Raw genomic sequence first — 20,670 nt, 5'->3', positions numbered from 1 at the left:
CTGCTTCCAAAAGTCTTCCGACCAGCGATTAGGGAGCAAGTGCCTGTTTCTTGGCGTGAGGCAATAATAGTCCCGATTTATAAAAAACGCAATAGAAACTTGCCAAATTGTTATCGGCCAGTTTCATCGATCGATTCAACCATGAATAGACTAGACTGTATCCTCTTTTACAGATTGGAGGTCTATGCAGAACAAACCAGTATTTTAACTGATGTACAATATGGTTTTAGACCCAGCCTGGCTGCAGTAGGGTAGTGGTTAAATGTGCCCTGTTGGTGGGAAAATATGTCAAACCCTGGAGTGGCTTGTTGTATGTGGCCTTCATGTACCTCGACTGTGCCTTTGACACTAAACCGTGCAAAGCTATGTTCTTTGCTGGAGAAAATGGGAATTGAAGTTGCATTGGTGGACTTATTGAGACGCTTGTACCAAGACACAACAGTAGAAGGATGCCATACACCACGTGGGGAGTGTTTTTCCCGACACCTTCTAACAGAAGGGGTAGACAAGGTGACACACTAGCTCCATTCTTGTTTATGCTTTATATAAACGATTTAGAAAAATACCTCTTGAACAGAGGGTAAGACTTGCCACGGGTCGGGAAACTTTCAGTACCTGTTCTTTTAAATGCAGATGACGCCGTTCTTCTGACAAGAACTATAAATGGCTTGCAAACATTAGATGCTTTTAATGATTTTATGAAGGAACATGGTTTAAAAGTTTATTTGTCTAAATTGCTGTAATGATTAGTGGCCCAAAAAATTCAAAAACAAGGGTGTACACACCATAGATGGGAAAAAACTAGTTAAGATGAATACTTTTAATTACTTAGGTGTCCCTTTTGACTCCAATATGAGATGGGGGTTTCTAATAAATCAGAGCTCTCAATCGCCTGAACGTGCAAATTATGCAATCATTAGGTTTGCTACAAAACTATGCCATAAACCTATATAGGAAATGTTGCGATTATACAAATGCAAAAGTATCCCAATGGGCACTTATGGGGGCAGGAGTCTTGGGACACACAAATTCACATAAAATACAGAGGATTGAAAATAGCTTTTTAAGTAGGCTTTTTTCTGTACTTACGAGCACCGCAACCCACATTTGCCAGAAAGAACTAGGGTTGAATTATATTGAGGACACCTTAAAAATGACCTGTTTATTGGTTTGGCTTAAGGTCTGTTATGCACCAGACACATCCTTTTCTAGGCTTATTCTGGAGGGTTGCATTGCCTTTGAAAATATCGATAGCATCCCATGGCTTTACTATGTGAAACACCTTCAACGGCAGAGGAGTCACCAAATGTTTGAGTACCCCAGGCTCTGTTACTTTTCTTCGATTTTAGGGATAACGTTAATTGCAGTCAGAGTCCATGACGACAAACGTACATCATAATGCCCTACTCACCACTCTAAGAACGGAACTGCGCTTCACTTGGACCTGCTCACCCCAGCAGAGATTTGGGGCCATATGTAGGTAGCATCACATTTACCGATTCATAAATACCGAATTTTACCGATTCGGTATTTATGAATCGGTAAATGTGATGTAGATAATAATTCGGTAAATGTTACCGAATCGGAAAAATTCGGTAATTATGAATCGGTATTTACCGATTCGGTAATGAGGCATACCTTCCCATTGATTCCTATGGGCCTGGAGGCCCATAGGAATCAATGGGAAGGTATGCCTCATTACCGATTCGGTAAATACCGATTCGGTAATGGGGGGAGCATATTCAAGGGTGGCAGGGTGTCACATTGACACCCTGTTGCACCCCTGAATCTTGCATGTGTGCACATGTGGCGCACATACATGCCCTAAGGGCATGTATGTCTGCCACATGGCACTCTTAAATCTGCAAAATATTACTTTTTGCAAGGTATTCGTTATTTATCACTAACCTGTATTTGGTGGTAAATAACAAATTCTTAATACTGATTTTCACTCTTTAGAGTGCTCCCTACATATGATTTCTGGATTCGGTTTCTTAATTTCCGATTCGGTAAGTACCGAATCCAGAAAATCAGCCCCCTACATCGCAAATGCCTAAATACTGGTCGGTAACGGGATATTTACCGAATTTCGGCCGCTACCGACCGGTATTTGGCTTCCTACATGAGGCCCTTGATCTCACTCGTCATCGATTAGGCATCGGGCATTTTCTGGTGGCTTTCCCACAACAGGGCAGCTGGTTTTCCAAACTTCCAAAATGCTTGTGTGACAATATTTCTGCTTGAAGCGCTATGCGCTTTATGTTATTTTGTACACTATATAAGTCAGCACACCTAAGGTTTTTACTCCTGATTTGTCAGTCAGAAGGCATTAGAAGTTACAAATAAGGTCTTAAGGATTTATAACTTCCTTTGCAGCCTTTAATATTATACAAAATACCATGATAATTAGGAAATTGTATTGAATTTTATCGTTTTTCTTTACGGTTTGTATTTTAATACCGCTGTTTTTGTCCAACAATATTTGACAAGACACTTTACTATGAATTTTTGCCTGTAATTTTTATAATGAATTTAGAATTTTCGTATTATGTATGATGTGTACTTTTATAGAGAAAAGTAGAATAAAATTATTGACTGACTGACTGAATATGGGCGATGTAAAGCTGGCACCTCAACGTCCGCAACAGTAGCTTGGCTACTGAGATGTAGAAACAGGCTACCAATCTCATTGGGCGCAGAGACCAGTAAATCGAGGAGAACTCTTCTGCGGACTGCGAACTGACGAGAGGAAGTATCTTGGTTAGAAGGCTTTAAGAAATGGGACACAGCTGGGGTCTCAAAATTGGACAAAGTGATTGATTAAAAAAGCAGGAAAACCTTCAAGTGTCTTAAAATGGAATGTGTGATGAGTAAAGGAGAGTTTGGCAAACACTTGTAAATCTGCCTCTGAGGAGGGGCTGTATTGTCTGTAAGTATCCCATTAGCAGGCCCATACAGTGCACACCTAGTGCATGTGTTGCCTTTTACTAACTCCTGGCGCAGCACTGGCACCAGCAAGGACACTTGACAAGGATATGCACAGCCGTATTACCATGATCCTAATGTAGTAGAGATACAAATAAAAGTCACTCTATGCCCATCCCTCCCTGGCCCCGTGCTGCTTTGCATCGAAGTTGATATGGATCCCTTCAGCTAGCCCGTTGCTCACTTTCACAATTTGATGTCGCCTCCTTCCATGGATGGCACGTTGAACTCAACTGCAACAACAACGTGATGGATGGAATACCTGAATTTATACTAGCCACGGGCAATTGCTCGGGCTGCACTCCAGTCCACGATTTATGCCCACTGTGCCACCTCAGTTTGAACCCAAACAGTTGCAAATCAGTCTTGACCCTTCTCCAAAAGGGACACCCCATCCTGATCTGCCGGGCCTTCTCTGAACCAGAACACAAGCAACCCGGGACCAGTGGCATCCCGACTGGGGCTCGTCAGTCGGGTGTAGCTTGGTTCCAGTGGCACAGTGAGCACGGGACCCATGTCTGGGCATACCCGCACACTTAGGGCAACAGGTACTGGTTTCTCTGTAATGTTTTTCTTACAGTGGTGCACTGTAAAGATACTTGGCTGTAATGACTGTGCTTACAGTGGTCTCTACTTCGAGGGATTTCTCTGTTACAACTTTTCTTGGAGGTATTTCTTTGTATAGTTATTTCGCTGTATTTTTCCATAATGTTTAAAGGTATTTTGCTATAGTTGTTTTCAGTAGTGGTTTGTTTGTAAAGCCATCTCTCTGTAATGACATTAATTTCTCTGTAGAGGTATTTCTTATAATGTTTTTTCTTCTTGAAGTTTATCTGTAAATGTAGTTCTCTACAATGTTTTTTCTGATAGTCGTCTCTCTATAAACGCGTTTCTATATAGTTAATTTTCTTATTGCGGATTCTCTGTAGATGGTTTTTTAATAAACTTTTTTCACAGTTTATTTGTAATGTTATTTGTTTGTAAAGCATTTTCTTGTACTAATGTATCTGTAAAGGTTTTTCTCTACAATGATTTCTTTCTTATATAGATTCTCTCTAGATCTATTTCTCTGTAATGCCTTTTCTTGCAACAGTCTCTGTGTAATGGTATTTTTCTTTAATGACGTTACCTGTAGCCAAGGTTTCTCCGTAAATGTGTTTCTCCATAATGTTTTCTAAACTGGCTTCTCTGTAAAGGTAATGCTCTGTAGCGAGAGGTCATGAAGAGCTTCTATGTAACAGTTCTATTCACATTTCTGTTTAAAGGACATGATTTCATATATAAACGGTCCTGAATTTAGGTTTTGGATTGCCAGCACACAATAGACAGAGAACAATGCCTTAAAAGGAGAACGAAATATGAATTCTACTGAGGTTCAGTTACAATAACAGGAACAATCCTGCATAGCTTGGTTGCACAACCCTCCCCTAAACCTCCAGAACAGGTACTTGTACACAAAACGAGGCAAGACCTCACTTTTAAATTGCAAACATTCAAGCTCTCTTCTGTTCTTTAGCAGTGGTTAAAATAATGTTGCCTACTCACAGCTCTATGACAACAGATATTATAATTGAATGGGGTATTTCAGAAGTATCAGGAGTCTCACAAGAGTGGCATGCCCTGGTCCTCACCTTGGAGTTGAGATACTGATGGAGCAGAACACGAAGTTCGGAGTTCTGCTGCGCCAGGCTTGCCGTTTCATTCCCCAGCTGCGCCCGTGCCGACAAGACATCACTTTCAAAAACAAAAAGGGCAAATAAGAGTTTCACCATCTTTAATAGGGGGAGTTGTACAACTAATACAATGAACATAGACAGATGAAAGAAAATGAGTCTTTCTGTATGTTTATATGTGTGGGATGTAACACGTTAGGGAAAGGGGCAACGTGATGACTTTTGCCCAAGTCCAGGAATTCCTGTGGGTCCTGAGCAGATATCATGTGAGTATCTGTCCTTTACTAGCGCTCCGACACTAGTGCAATGATCAAGAGTGCCAAAGACTCCTCTCGCTTGAGGGGGTGAGTTGAACCTATTAAGGGTTATTCTTGGCAGCTATAGGCAGGGCCACTGGAATTATGCGGCAGGAAGAGTGCCAAATTATGCGGCAGGGTTGACCAAATTATGTGGCAAGAAAATGCAAATAATGCTGTTCTGATAGTATTACTTCACTATTTTTGTCCACTTGTTAACACTGTCTAGGCATAGCTTGCACCTAATCAGTACCAGTTTAACACAAACATACCCATAAACAACAGAACGGTTACCAGTCAACCTTTACAAAGGGCCTTCCACTGCTCGGTAACATGTGTCGCTGCATTTTCAGTAACTTTTGAACCATTTACGCTAGAAACTATTTTTTTGGTAAAATCTGCCGATTATGCAGCAGGTGATGGATTATGTGGCAAATGTGGGGGATCCAAAATTATGTAAAAAAATGCTGTAGCCGCACAATTGCATAATTCCAGTGGCCCTGGCAATAGGTTATTTGCTCAGATAGTGTGGCATGAGCCAACAACACTCAATCTAGGTCACTGTTCACACTGATTCTAAGGATCAGGATGTTACTGTTGTTAAGGCTCTCGTAGATCCTGCCGGGGTTATTTCCTGAATCAGGTTGAAGGATCAGGATATTACTGATGCTCAGACCCTCGATGATCTCGCTAGGGTCTCATCCTGGTGAGCTAGAAGGATTTGGATATTACTGATGCTCAGGCCTTCAATGATCTCACTAGGGTCATATACCGGTGAGATACAAGGATCGGGATATTACTGTTGCTCAGGCCCTCCACGATCTCGCTAGGGTCTTGTCATGGTGAGATAGAAGGATCGTGATATTTATGATTCTCAGATGCTCAATGATCTCTCTAGGGTCTTATCTTGCGAGATAGAAGAATCAGGATATTACTGATGCTCAGACATTCAATGATCTCGCTAGGGTCATATACCGGTGAGATACAAGGATCGGGATATTACTGCTGCTCAGGCCCTCGATGATCTCGCTAGGGTCTTATCATGCGAGATAGAAGAATCAGGATATTACTGATGCTCAGCCTTTCGATGATCTCGCTAGGGTCTCATCCCGGTGAGACAGAAGTTTACTGATACTCAGACATTCAATGATCTCGCTAGGGTCTTATCTTGCGAGATAGAAAAATCAGTATATTACTGATGCTTAGGCCCTCGATGATCCCGCTAGGGTCTTATCTTGCGAGATAGAAGAATCAGGATATTACTGATGCTCAGACATTCAATGATCTCGCCAGGGTCTTATCTCGGTAACTCAGAAAGAACAGGATAATACTGATGCTCAGACATTCAATGATCTCGCCAGGGTCTTATTTCGGTAACTCAGAAAGATCAGGATATTACTGATGCTCAGACATTCAATGATCTCGCTAGGGTCTTATCTCGGTAACTCAGAAAGATCAGGATAATACTGATGCTCAGACATTCAATGATCTCGCTAGGGTCTTATTTCGGTAACTCAGAAAGATCAGGATAATACTGATGCTCAGACATTCAATGATCTCGCTAGGGTCTTATCTCGGTAACTCAGAAAGATCAGGATATTACTGATGCTCACGTCCTCGTTGATCTCGCTAGGGTCTTATCTCGGTAACTCAGAAAGATCAGGATATTACTGATGCTCACGTCCTCGTTGATCTCACTAGGGTCTTATCTCGGTAACTCAGAAAGATCAGGATATTACTGATGCTCACGTCCTCGTTGATCTCGCTAGGGTCTTATCTCGGTAACTCAGAAAGATCAGGATAATACTGATGCTCAGACATTCAATGATCTCGCTAGGGTCTTATCTCGGTAACTCAGAAAGATCAGGATATTACTGATGCTCAGACCCTGGATGATCTCGTTAGGGTCTCATCCTGGTGAGATAGAAGGATTTGGATATTACTGATGCTCAGGCCTTCAATAATCGCGCTAGGGTCTTATCTCGCGAGATAGAAGAATCAGGATATTACTGATGCTCAGACATTCAATGATCTCGCTAGGGTCTTATCTCGGTAACTCAGAAAGATCAGGATACTACTGATGCTCAGACATTCAATGATCTCGCTAGGGTCTTATCTCGGTAACTCAGAAAGATCAGGATATTACTGATGCTCACGTCCTCGTTGATCTCGCTAGGGTCTTATCTCAGTGAACCAGAAGTAGCGGGATATTAATGATGCTCAGGCCGTCAATGACCTCGCTAGGGAGTTATCTCAGTGAGATAGAAAGATTGAGATATTACTTTTGCTCTGGCTGTTGATGCTGCTTGGGATTTGTCCAGGTGAGATGAAAAGATCGGGATATTACCATCATTGATCCATTCCTTTGTCTTTTCTGGGTGAGACAGAAGAATCCTTACGTAATGTCATTACTGGCCCATTGATCTTGCCTGGCCTGTTGTTTTTGGGATTCTTGAGAGTTAAGTCGAGCTCTTCCCCAAGACGAACATGGCCCTCACATGACATTTGTTCAAGCTTCAATTGGACCAGCAACCCAAAGCCTGACACTCAACACGGCAGATTTCGAAAGTGCCGCTGTGACGTCCATTGGTGTCAACCCTGGTTCTGTGACGGCAAGCATTGTACTGGGGTTCTCAGTACCAAACATCAGGGCCATGATTCAAACTGAGGTGTTCATAGAGCGGGTCCATCTGTCCATCAAGAGGGATCTGGAAATGCACCTTCCCCTTCTGCACAATATTCCAGTGGCACTGCCAGACCCTGATTAGAAATGACGCACCATCTGTAGATGCATTACTTATCATGTTTTAAAATGGACCATTTTCTGATCCTGGACATGCAGCCTTTGCTGTTTCTTCCAGCTCTCCGTTTTGATTGTTGACTAGGAGTCCTTCTTTAGAAGCAAAATCCACTGGCTTTCGTTTCCTGTTAAATTTCACTATCACCATCACCTGTATGTGTTTCAGTCATACTTCTGTTCTCCCCATGGAATGACCTGCAGACCATTGCTGACTGAGGCTCCTTAGCTCTGCCCATCCTTCCAATGAGTGAAAACAGGTTGAAGTTCAATTGTTACGCCGAAGGTCTCAGTGTCCTGAAGACTATATTTGATGGATTACATTTCGTGAAAAGGACGCTGTTGCGAACCTGCCGTTATCTCCTTGGATTCAGTCATGGGGTCCAAATGACACCTCATCTTTAAATGCTCAACAAAATTCACCCATTTATCCTGAAAGTGATGGTGGTCAGGTGAGTCCTCACTACTAGACTAAACTAAGCCAATCCTTTACACGCCGCTCTGGAGATCCCTGCGCTCGGCAGCTCTGAAGCTGCTCCTGGTTTGGGGGCCAACGCTTGGTAAAGGCTAGATATGCTTATCTCTACTGGCACTTATTTTGTAGAATAAGTTAGCCCTGTCATGTGCCAGCTGAAAGTTCGGAAGAGCCTGGAAACAAGCTTTTTCAGCGGTTTCTGAGAACCAGCTCCGATCAGTCATGGTGGTGAAGCTAAACGTCCTCAAGATGTTCGTGATTTCACTGCGCCTCTTGTGTTAAGCGCAGTTTATACTGTGTATCTTGGTTTATTGTTTTACTGAATATTCTTAATTAGCCACATCATGCAAGCACACCAGGGCTATTTGTTTCCTAGTCATGGTATATAAAGTGAATGAACATAAATAAACTCCTTCTTTTAAAGCTTTTCTAAAAAACGTTACTGCATTTTATTGAAAAAGAAAAGCAAACACAGTACTCTCTATATACCGGTACCTTCCACCATCTCCCCCCCTGATCTCTTTTTAAGATGTGGTTTATGTGGTATGTGAGTCATGCTGCAAAGGACAGCGGGCCACATTATAAATAAAGAACTCAGCCTCAACTAGGTGAGAGATTTTCCTGCTCTTCAGGGTTATTTTCAGGCACAGACTGCAGCATCGGTTACTTTTCCAAGCTCTGATTGAGCGTTGAATCAAATTTCCACCCAGTGTTGTCCTGGGGCAGGGCTGCTGCAGGTATTGTTTCTATGAGGTGGCAGCCTCAGCTCTGGGGTTTATGGCAGGTTGGCTTCTGTATAGACAAACATCGGGGCAGAGATATATGGAGCATGTTGGCTACAGTAGTCTGTGACACCCATCTGATGGGGGTCAAGGAAGACACCATTTATTGGTATAGATGACCAGGATTGAGAGCAGGTGCTGAGAATCTGGGGGTGCAATGCTGAGAGATGTATATTAAGGTGATACGGTTGAAAGCATGGACTGTAGGAGCTGAGAAAGTAATTACTAGGACAGAACTAATAGGAAAGAATGTGTCCATGATCTCAGCATCTCCACCAACATTCTCAGCAGCTCTCATTCCCAGGACGATGTGGTACAGTTTCCAGCTCCTCTTCAGGTTTCTCCTTGTTCTCTGCTCCACCCACACCATGGGTGCAGAGTGGCCTAGCTCTGGGGCTGGCAGGAGCTCATGGTGTTGCAGGAGAGGATTAAGATCTTTGCCCGACTTTCTTTATATCTTCTGCCTCAGGTCGACATCTCTGGGCCTCAGAAGCTTTAGAGCCTTATTTTGATTGTGGCGGATCTGGTCCTACCAGCGTTTTTCTGACAATTTCCCCACCTGCCATCTTGCCAGTAAGACCGCTGTATTTTGATGTTGGAGGGTCTATGGAGGAAAGACCTATGGAGGTCTATGGCCGACCGCCCTTGGAAGCCCACCGACCCCCTCAGACCACGCCAAAAACCACGGCATTGTACTCGACTCATCACTCACCATGAACCGACAGGTCAACGCCGTCACCTCCAGCTGCTTCAACACCCACTGCATCCTAGGTAAGACCTTCAAGTGGATCCCCCCTGAGTCAAGGAAGACAGTCACCCATGCACTCATCACCAGCAGACTAGACTATGGAAACGCACTCTACACCGGCATCAACAAGTCCCCACTCTGCAAACTCCAGACAATACAGAACACCGTCGCCAGACTCGTCCTTGGCATCCCCCGACACGAACACATCAGCCAACACCTATGAAGTTTCCACTGGCTCCCAGTGGAGAAAAGAGTCACTTTCAAAATCCTCACTCACAACTACAAATGCCTACACAACAACAGACCCAAATACCTCAATGACAGAATCAACTTCCACGTACCCAAAAGAAACCTCCGATCCTTCAACCTCGCACTTGCTGAACCCCCACGCATCCACAGAGCCAGAGCAGGTGGAAGATCCTTCTCTCACATTGCAGCTAAGACCTGGAACAAACTACCGGCAGACATCAGACACACCCCTTCCCTGAACATCTTCAGGAAGTACCCTCGAGACCTGGCTCTTCGGCTGAACAGACCTGCGGATCCCCCCTCCCTTCAGCGACTTGAGACCCTCACGGGTGAGTAGCGCACTTATAACTCCCTGGTTGATTGATAATCCTGCAGTCTCCGCCAGAATCTTCCGCCCACATTAACGTCGTCATAGGCAAAAGCAGCTGTCGGAGGTAGGCCCCCCAAGATGACAGCTGTGCTGATTACGATGTGCCTTTCCGCCAAGGCAACTGTGGTGGGGAAACCTCCAAACTCGAGTTGGTGGAATCAAAGAAAAAGAGGTGAAAAATTGCTTTTTTTCAGCTTCCCACTTCCATTCCCATCTTTGTCCAGGTCCTTCCTGTGCTGCTGCTACTTGACCGCGAGACTAATCAAACCCGACGTCGCCGGAATCTAAGGTAGACTTTTGTGTCATTGTCTCACAATGAATCATGTGATAACATTTGCTTTAGTCTCGTGCATTTTTACATTGCCCTTACATGCAATTTTTTGTGTGTTATGCATAAGTGTTCATCTTACAACTTATCGTGGTAAAATGTACACACCTGTATTGACACTTAAAAATATATTTATTTGGTGGTGGTGGTGGTTGTGGGTGTTGTGCTTGTGTTGCCTGTGGGTGTACATTCAATGCTGTGTGTATGCTGTTGGTGTACTGTGCTATATGTAAAATAAAGGACATTTCACATTGACTACATATACATTTTGACCCACTCATAACATACATGTGTAGCGAGGCAAAAATAAGTAGTACTTACCTGTCTCCACACTAGCAGGGACTCACTCCATCAGGAATCATCTGCCAGGACAACACCCGCACAACAGGTAAATGTAAATTGGATCAGCGTAAACCTGCCAGCTTGAGAGTGATGGAGTACTATTAGCCAGCAGAGGAGACTGCCGGCACGAAGGGAAACAGTTTGTTGATGCCACATCTAAATACGTGGGTGGAACGCCATCAGCTCAACGGAGTACTTCAAACCGCCACCGCGGCGGAACGACAGTAGTCTCACCAAGATCTAAATCAGTCCCTAAGTCTATGACGGCTCCTAGTGGAAATGGAGCCTCTCTAAAGAAAGGGTCTTCCATGCTACCGTACAGAGCTCTCCTGCGTCTGCCTTTAGAAAAGACCTCAAGGGATCAAGTTCAGGCTAAGTCGCCGAAACAACGGGAGCTGGGAGACCTCTACATAGAAAATTCACAACTGGATGAACTGATATTTCAATGGCCAAAACCCTGTGCCCTCCTCCGCTATCACACATCCACATGCTCACAAAACTCCAGGAGGGCACCCAATGAAAGGGCGTGCGAGGTGGGCACCTTCTGCAAGCCCTGAAGAGTCTCTATGGATGAAACAGGTACTGGGAATGAGTACCCAAACTGTAGCATTTTTTATTAAGAGAGAAGTGAAATGTTCTTTTCTGCTTCTGGTCCTACAAATATTTATGAAAATTCTACTCACAAACCTTGGAGAGTTTAGGAGTTACCACCTCATAAATGAATAATATCCCTACAGAGCAGGCCCGACTAATAGCAGAGCTACAGACAAGCCCCCTGAAAAGACAGATGCAAAAGCTGCAGTTACTGTAGCTGTTCACTGCACCAATGTGTGCCACTTGGGCCACGGTTACCAGTGCACCCAGGGAACAGCCGGGCCACAAAGATGGCGCTGTTTGAAATGGACTGTGGGATTTAAAACAACGAATGCAGGAGGATCAGAGGCTCCTCACTGAAAACAAACATTCGCCCACATCCTCATGGATCCACCGGGCGTAACATGTGGAGGAAATGGCCTGTTTAAAGACCGCCTCTGAAACGTTTCCTCCACAGTGATTGGTGAAAAACAACAACTGAGGGCGGTCCATAGTTTATGCCTTAGAGGAAGCACATTGGCTGTTGGCTGCCACAATTAAGACAAATGTGGTGCAAAGTTAGAGCACATACACACAGGTGGGATTTTGTTCCCTTCAGAGTAGATTTCGCCTCACGGTTTACCATGTTATGGAATGAGAGGCGGGTGCAAGGAGGCTTTTTCAGTTTCGAATCCTGTGACAGACAAAGAATGCCTGATGGTGGCCCTAGAGAGCATTGCTCCTGGGATCTTGATTATTGAGTGACAAATATTTATTACTTAATGTGAAGGTCTGAGCTGTGGGTACTTTTAACAATAAAGGTTTTGGGTGATACCACAGGCATCAAACATTTCTACAACAAAACTAATTATTGTATACACCCTAAATAAAATACAGAAGATTAACATGTTACGTGATTAAGCAAATGTTCAGAGAACTTACTAGTACTTGAGCATTGCAGACTCCAGTGCATCCCAAACCTTCAGCCGTGACTCTGGAATGACATGGGCCATTGCGTGCCAGAATTCTGCGTCTCCACTGCAATCCCGTGCCTGCATCCTTGAGCGGGAATGGGCATCACTAGCCAGGAAAAGGTGAAAAAAATTAATATCTTTTAACACAACACCAGACAATAAAAGCCCCAGAGAAAACTTAATCAACTACAAAAACCTATTTTAAAAGGAAAGACTCCAGCTTCAAGAAAATAGACTGACCTGTCTAGGAATCTAAACATTAGACCACAGTGTAGCCAGCAACAGCCATGAACAAGAAAAAGAACAAGTTACTTACCTTTGGCATCGCTCTTTCTATCTGACCACAGATCCCTCACCTTTGAAACATCCCCAGGTGCCAGACTAGAGCCGGACGTTTTCATAGTAGGGCTCCCTCCAGCTGCTAGGTGTAGGGCTCCCTCACAGTGCTAGGTGTAGGGCTTCCTCACGCTGCTAGGTGTAGGGCTCCCTGCCGCTGCTAGGTGGTGTCGAGCGGCTCCCCATTGAGTTTATTCCACCACAGAAGTCAGAGAGCCCAGCCTCATATAAGAGCCTCCACTGTGCTGGACTCTTTCCACGCCCTTGGATGAATCAGGAATCAGTGTGCATATCTTTAATTTGTGACTATTTAGATAGTAAAACAAGACCCCTCAACAGAACAGGGAGGTGGGAAGGCATTAAGGAATCTGGGGTTAGAGTATCTACCAGAAAGCTCTAAAGGTAAGTAAAATGTTTTTTTTCCCTCAGAGTTTTATATATCGTGACCTTGACCCGAAGGTATCAGAGTGCTCTACATGAGCACCAGTTGCGTTACATAAGGATACATTCATTTTTGATAGGCACGGGGAGATTACGTGATTTGCCCAGAACCACGGGATGTAGAGCGTCGTTGCCGAGACTCAAACCCGGCCCCCAGATTTGAGGTCGACTGCCCTAGCCATTAGGCCACATCCTCTCCCCTCTTCTGAGTGATACTAACTATCGCAGATTCCTCACCTTTAGAATAGATAGCAAAGCAGTACTGCCCAAGGTGGGGGTCTGTGGAGTGGGCTCAGACTAAAATGTCCTGCAAGACCCAACAGGCAAAAATGCCTTCCTATTGCATCTAGCTGTCAAGGCAGTGGTGCTTCGTGAACATGTGCACTGATGCACACGTTGAGGCCTGACAGATGTCAAGAACAAACACTCCACGTGCCATTGAAGTGGTGGCAGCCTTGGAGCTAGTGGAATGGGCCGTCAGTCCTTCCGGAAGCTGCATTTTGGCCAATGCAACCAGATCTTAATAGAAAGGACTATTTATCATTGTCATGTGTTTCCTGCATGGCCCATTGCAGTCTTCCCTATATTAGCCTAATTGTGCACTCTGTTGACCGCATTTTCTTTTGCACACTTTACTATTTAAACATGCTTTCTTTTGTGTGACACTGTACTTTCACAAAGAACCTGCATATGTTTCGTGTTCGGTTCTTTTCCTGGGATTTAGTCTGAACACCAAAGACAAGTTCAAACAACAATGCCCCTTGCTATTCTTTCTGGCCAGGCACTAGCACCTAAACACAACACGAGATGGCAGCTGCTGTTGGTAAGCACATGTCTTGTCATATAACTGAGCACACGAGTTTATGCTAACACACGGAGCTAAGGTTCTAGGGCAAGACTGCTAAGTCAACCAAGATAAAGAACATCCATCTATGAATGCTAACATACGGGGTACGCCGCTCATCCCAGAGATCTTTGATATATAATCATTCAGCTTCAGTAGAAAGGGAGGGGGGTTTAGGATATTCTGTTTTATAACATGACAGGGCTTTTTATGATATATGGGTTATTGCCCATGCTAACAGTATTTATAGTATGCATTTGTTTTCTAATTGTGGCCCAAATACTGCATTTCAGGACACAATAGTTTGAATGAATATTCTAAACTTCCTTTGTGTCTCTTGTTTATCTTATTGTGGACAAGTACGAGTGAGAGAGCGGGAGGGTGTGTCCTGTTACCGCGATGCCAGATAGGGTCAAGAGTGTTGTGTTCTGGTGTGCTAACTCACTTGTTTCTCTGGAAAGATTAAGAGGGCAAGTGAGGCACTATAGCCAGTCGGACTTGAGCTCATAGATAAGGAGGTGGTATGGTCACTCAGTCCTTACATGCCAATGGTGTATGGTCCCAAGCATAGTTCTGTTCCTGAGGAAATCACTGCAACACCTTGACAAAGCTTTTTTCTTTTCCACCATACTTTTCTTGGCTACAGAGAACCTCCACAAAATGCTGACCCTCAACCCAATGATCCTTGGTGCAATCGATGTAAAAGCTTGAAGCTCTTTTGGGTTCTGCCGATGGAGTCTATCCTCTTCTTTTGAGGGTCAGGAGTGATGGGTTGCCCAATGTGGAAAGGAGCCTGGTTCAGTGTGAGCATTCTGAATTTTTCCTTCAGGAGGAAGGCAATCTGAGGGCGAAGATTTAAAATAGGACGATAGCCTCCATCCTTTTTCAGCACAACGAAAGAGTGGGAGTAACAACTGGCCCATATTTTCAAGGCTGTCACTCTCTGATGGCCCCTTTAAACAGTAGATCACACACCTCTTCCGTAAGGTGGATATGTGTTCCTCTATAAGCTGCTCTGAAGTGGGCAGAAAGTGTGATGGGGCAGAAACAGAAGGGCACAGCGCTGCTTGACGTCTGGAGGACTCACCTGACGGATGTGATGGACTGCCACCCCGAGAGAAAATGTTGTATTCGGCCTCCCACAGGGTGGTTGTGCTCCACGAAGGGCAAGCTAAGGCTCATGCCGCAAGGGAGGGGGGGCTGAGAAGATCGGTGCCCCCGGTGACCTGCATGTTCTCTGTCTGATACTCATCCCAGCCACAAAAGGTTGAGGTGACTGCAGCAGGGTTTGGGAGGGACTGGTATTTATTATACACTACACCTCTGGAGTAGCCTTGGAAGGACTGAAACTGATGAGGAAACGATTGCGCATGGGTCGAAAGGCCCAAATAAACTACTGTGGTCTAGCTTTCCCTATAGCACACCAGGGTGAAATTAGCTTGGCACATCTATAAAAAGAATCTGTGGATCGCATCCACATTTGGCGACGGAGCCCACTCTAGTTCTGACAGCTCACCCCAAACAATCTGTAGTATCCAGACTAGCCCAAATCACATCGTTGGCGACATCCTGACCATCCTGAATGGTTTCAACCAAGGAGGCCCTAAACTCTTCCAGGACTGCTGGCAAGATCTAGTTGGCTGTGTCCAAGAGAATGTGCATGTAACGGCATAGTACGCAAACTGCATTGATCGACCTTAGGGCTAGGCTGGTCAAAGGGGACATTTGTTTCCCAAACACTTCAATCCTTTATGACTCCCTGTCGGGTAGAGTGGGTTATGGAGAAAGAAGTAGAATTTACCTTGCTGCTGGTAGCTTGGACCACTAAACTCTCAAGAGTGGTAGGGTGCAGTGTAAGAATATTGGGGTTTAGACCTAGTGCCCATAAGAGTGTCACTTAGGGCTTTGTTGAATGGGAGAATGGGCTTAGAGCAAGCAGGCCCAGGTTTGAGACATTACGTAAGGATGCTTGTCTTAACTTCATTAGAAGGTAGCTGTAGGTCCAGGACCTCAACAGCACGTCTGATTCCTATAGCAATCGTAGCACTCTCCTCCACTGGAGACTCAACCCTGTATCAGTGGCAGTATCAAGCATCAGCGTGCAGGGTGAGTGGCACTGATAAGTGTCTCCACTCCATCACTTCTGGGGCGTAACGAAGCCAACACAGAGCCGCATGGGACTCTCTCCTAGCAGTGTGTGGGAGAACTACTATGAAAATGTCCGGAATTAATGTGGCACCTGGGGATATTCTAAAGGTGAGGAATCTGCGGTTAGAAGTAGCCATCAGAATGGAGAGACACGCACAAGCAGCATGTATCAAGTGCAGCTACGATTTATAGAAACGAAAGGCCTGATGCACAGGGCTGGCCTTGAACAGTGAGAAACAATTTGGAGTAAATACCCCACACACAGCACACAGAATCCCAGAATCAATGACAGGTGTAGATTTTCAGGGGTGCTCCAAATGGTATTATGTACTCAGACAGCTCTTTCAATAGGTACATTATGCAGAATTATGTTTTAGAATATTTCACTTTTTTTATCTCAAAAGAGGACACATTTTCCTCTGAAGCGAAACCTCTTCTATACCAAGTTGAACACAGCGGTGTTTTCTTTCCTACCCTAGACTGGTCGTATGTCAGACAATCAAAAATACCCTGTGACATAAATATCATGGCCTAAATACAGTTAAAAATATCACCCTCTGGGTGCAGATTTCCTATTATTAACTGCAATGGGGTGAAATCTTTAGGACACAATATATATGTCCGCCAACAATTGGGCTTTGATATCTTATACCATTGCCTCTGAAAAGGAATTTACTCCCGTCGGTCACAGGAATAAGCCAGCATATTTTTCCTGGTTAGGAAACTATCCACAAGAGGTATGCAAACATACACCATCCTACAAGTTTGTAGGTGTTCAACCCACATCCGCAGGTTGTCCCAACATGAAAGCACCCATTGTTCCACCCCTACCCTTACACTTAAGATCATAAACTTCCACAAATCCTTCAATCAGGATGCGGATTTTACAATCAAAAAATAGACTTTTTGCACACCCACATACCAATAAAGAATGCAAAGGTTCCAATGCATTCTCTGGATGGTGCAGTGTATTGCAACTTGTATTTTATTATTGAGTACATAATTGTTTTTTTAATCAACGATTAGAAACTCTTGTTCTGCTAAGACCCTATTTACAAGTGGTCATCTTATTGCCATTTCCTTTTGTCAGATATGGCGTGTTTTAGTATTTTACTGTCCTGAATCGGATATGTCCTTACTAAAGTGGGTGCAGATAAGAACAATATCTCATGTTAGTAGCTCCTCCAAGTCACTGGTATGATGCTACTGTGGTGATGTCACAGCCAGCGATCTCCATCCTCTTCAGGTACGGTCAACAGATCCCTGTTTTAAGGTGACAGAAGACACCAGATTCAGAAATCCAATGACGTCCATTTTGGTACAAACATTATTGAGGAGCTTAGAGGATGTTAAACAATATGCTGTCCTTTCTACTTGCTTACTTGAAATATATTCTGCTGCTAAAGGCAATGTCTTGTGGCACTGAGGAGGTTTTAAATTAATTAATATTGCACTGTCCTCCCATGACAGCACCATTACAAGACAGAATTCCTGTTATTTGCCATGAACAACAAGAAGGAAATAGTACAGAGCTGGCTCGGTGACTTGAAGCTTAACAGCTTTGAACCCCAGCTTTCACCAAATGCCAAGTGACTTGGATTCACTCTGGACACCAACCTCACCCTCATGGCACAATGTGTTAAAAAACAAAGACAGTCCAGTACCAGCTCTCTCTTCTAAAAGAAGGTGAAACCATTTCAACAAGAAAACGACTTCAGAACTGGTATTTAAGCCCTCAAACTCTTGCATCTGGAATGTGGTAATGCCCCGCTACATCTCCTCCAAGACTCCTCATTGGTGCCCCATAGAGGTGTCCTACACACTGCAGCATTCTCATCCACTGCCCGAAGACATATGATCACACCGCCCTCATCCTGATTTGGCTCCCTTTGCCAGCCCGTAGTATCTTCAAAACCAGCTGCATCTTTTAGGAAGCCATTACGACCATCAGCCCTGCTCATCTTGCGGACAAGTTCACCCTCTCTGGTGGTTTTCATCACAGCCACAGCCAGGAGACCATCAGACTGGAGACTAGGGACCTGATTTAGAGTTTAGTGGACGGATTACTCCATCACATACCTGTCCGCTGCATTACAAGTGCCACTGTATATAATGCACTTGTAATACGGCAGGCGGGATATCTTTCATTTTTGTGCACCAAAGCTAATAAAACACTATTCACCTCCAGTTCTGGTGACAATTTTTACATTTGGGGGTGTAGAAGTGTTTTTAATAACTAGAAATGAATGCTTAATTCAGATGGGTTTAAGTTAGCATGACTAGGCCGCAGTCGAAATGACAAGGACAAAGCCAACCTGCACTCACAGCCATTCTGAAAGAAATGTGCACTTTTATTTTACATGAACAAGCCATGTCTCTGAGTGCTTTTCCATTTGAGAAAAATTAGTGAAACCGAAGCTCTCTTCGCGGTGTCGGTGTACTGGTGAGATACGGATGCATTAATGTACCGCCTCACTAGGAATCCATGCCCAGGATGTGCCAGTATATTGCAATATTCAAGGCCTTTTACCAAGGCTCGATCTAAAGATCCATTCATTCTCGTAATGTATTATTGTTTAAGATACTTAAATGCACTCACTTTTTCTTTATTTCCTATGTGCATAAAACATATTAATATGCAGCAAAGTAGGTGTTTACTAGATGTAACTTATTTGATGTATCTTGTGTATATGAACAGTAATTGGTTGAATCACACGTATCTTTCTTAATCCAGCCCTTTTATGCCATTTCACATAAAAAAGAATATGTTTTTGGAAAATGTGCCAGTCTTTTGGCTTAATTTTTAAGGAGCAACCTCTATGCTAGCCTATTTACTCACTTTATATTTAGACTTTTCCTGCCTTCCTAACTGTGCAGACTCTGCCCTAGTCTGTCATTTAATTATTACATTGAGACTTTCTTTGCCTTTTGAGGCCGATTCTATGTCAGTTCTCTTGCTGAACTATATTTTGCTTTCAGTTGTTTGTTCACTTTGGAGATAGACCTTATGTTGAGCTTCTTGTATTATTTATTTTTGATTATAAATGCTAATTCACAATGATTTGACTAACGACTTTCTGCCTTCTGTAATGATCATAATATTGAATAAACCTTTATGGTTTTTACTTGAATCCCGTCTGGTGAAGATATATTACTTGGTCCTAGGACTTAGACTTATGAAAACATTCTAGGTCTTACAAAGACTCAGACAGTCCTGATCCTGTGCATCAACCTTATCATTTTTACTCTAATTCATTTACTATCCCCTCAGAGTAAAAGGTTGATTCATTCAGAGAACCTTGATGGATGTGAAGAATAAACCAGACTCAGTCAATTTCAGCAGGTATGGCAGAAATTGTCCCCATTGCGAAACCTTCTAAGATTAGACTTACAAATTTCTATCAAGACGCATCCATGACAGGACTAAATATGTGAGCGTTTCCAGGGTGAAAGGGATATGTGACTAGCCCTCATTTGCAAATGTACAATATCCACAGTATTGGGGGAATTTCCTCATTTATGTTTATGTTTATATGTTTCTAAAGCGCTCGAATGCCGAGGCGTCCCATTTGTGAGGGAAACATTTTACAAACCTTAATTTTGTGCCTGAGTGCTGGATATTTACCTAGGCAGATGGATATTTTGCACACCCGAGTTAAACTTAGCACTTCAAAATGTTCTTGGAATCATACACAGTGATTTCGCTTTCCTATTCAATTGCTTCAGTCATCGTGTGCAGGCAGCGGGCTTGTATTCCAGTCTAGCATGTATTACCAACTTTACTTTTTTACTCCCGCTGTCCAATCTGCGAGAGCCCGCACAGAACCCCATGGACGCGGTCATCCCCAGGCCTAAGCCATTCTTTTTCAAACCTTGCAATCCGGTGACTCTTGACAAACTCTCGAAGTGCACGCAACACGTCGTTTGGGTGGATACGTTCGCTGGTACTTGATCCGTGCAATTTTGAAGATTTACTTTCTTTAACAGCGCGACGATCGTCTTCGGCGCCCTACAAAATATCAAAAAGATGAATCAGAGATAAATGACCATGAATGGAACTGGATGTTACAGAATCTGTGACTTTTCAAAACCAGAATTGACAAAAGTGATCAATATTTCAACATAAAAAAGTTACTCCACATAGTCAGAACTTCTCAAACACTGACTCATGGCGTTCATCTACCACAGCACACAGCACCTAGCGCTTACATTAATACATCAGATGCTGCTTGCTGTACTCGTGGTTAACTACTACAGAGCGTCTTTACTATACAAACTTTTAAACTTCTGGATCCAAATTCTAATTCTT

The 20,670-nt window shown here is 43.7% G+C and overlaps 1 protein-coding gene across 2 annotated transcripts in view; it reads right to left on the bottom strand.

The window, feature by feature from the left end:
* LOC146830123 (dynein regulatory complex protein 1-like) overlaps window positions 1-20,670 on the bottom strand; it is a 236,881-nt gene that overhangs the window by 7,489 nt on the left and 208,722 nt on the right. Inside the window, exons 14-16 of one of the 2 annotated variants that reach the window (XM_085604350.1) lie at window positions 20,234-20,370; window positions 12,561-12,698; window positions 4,617-4,719 (exon numbers count right to left, since the gene is read on the bottom strand). In XM_085604350.1, coding sequence (XP_085460476.1) covers window positions 4,617-4,719; window positions 12,561-12,698; window positions 20,234-20,370 — 378 coding nt within the window. The remainder of the gene's footprint in view (window positions 1-4,616; window positions 4,720-12,560; window positions 12,699-20,233; window positions 20,371-20,670) is intronic. The other variant, XM_085604351.1, reaches the window with a different exon arrangement.

The sequence above is a fragment of the Triturus cristatus genome, chromosome 5_1 (genome assembly GCF_964204655.1).
Source record: "Triturus cristatus chromosome 5_1, aTriCri1.1, whole genome shotgun sequence".
NCBI lineage: Eukaryota > Metazoa > Chordata > Amphibia > Caudata > Salamandridae > Triturus > Triturus cristatus.
The sequence above is the reverse complement of the archived record's forward strand: the minus strand, read 5'-3'. Positions and strand labels throughout refer to the sequence as shown.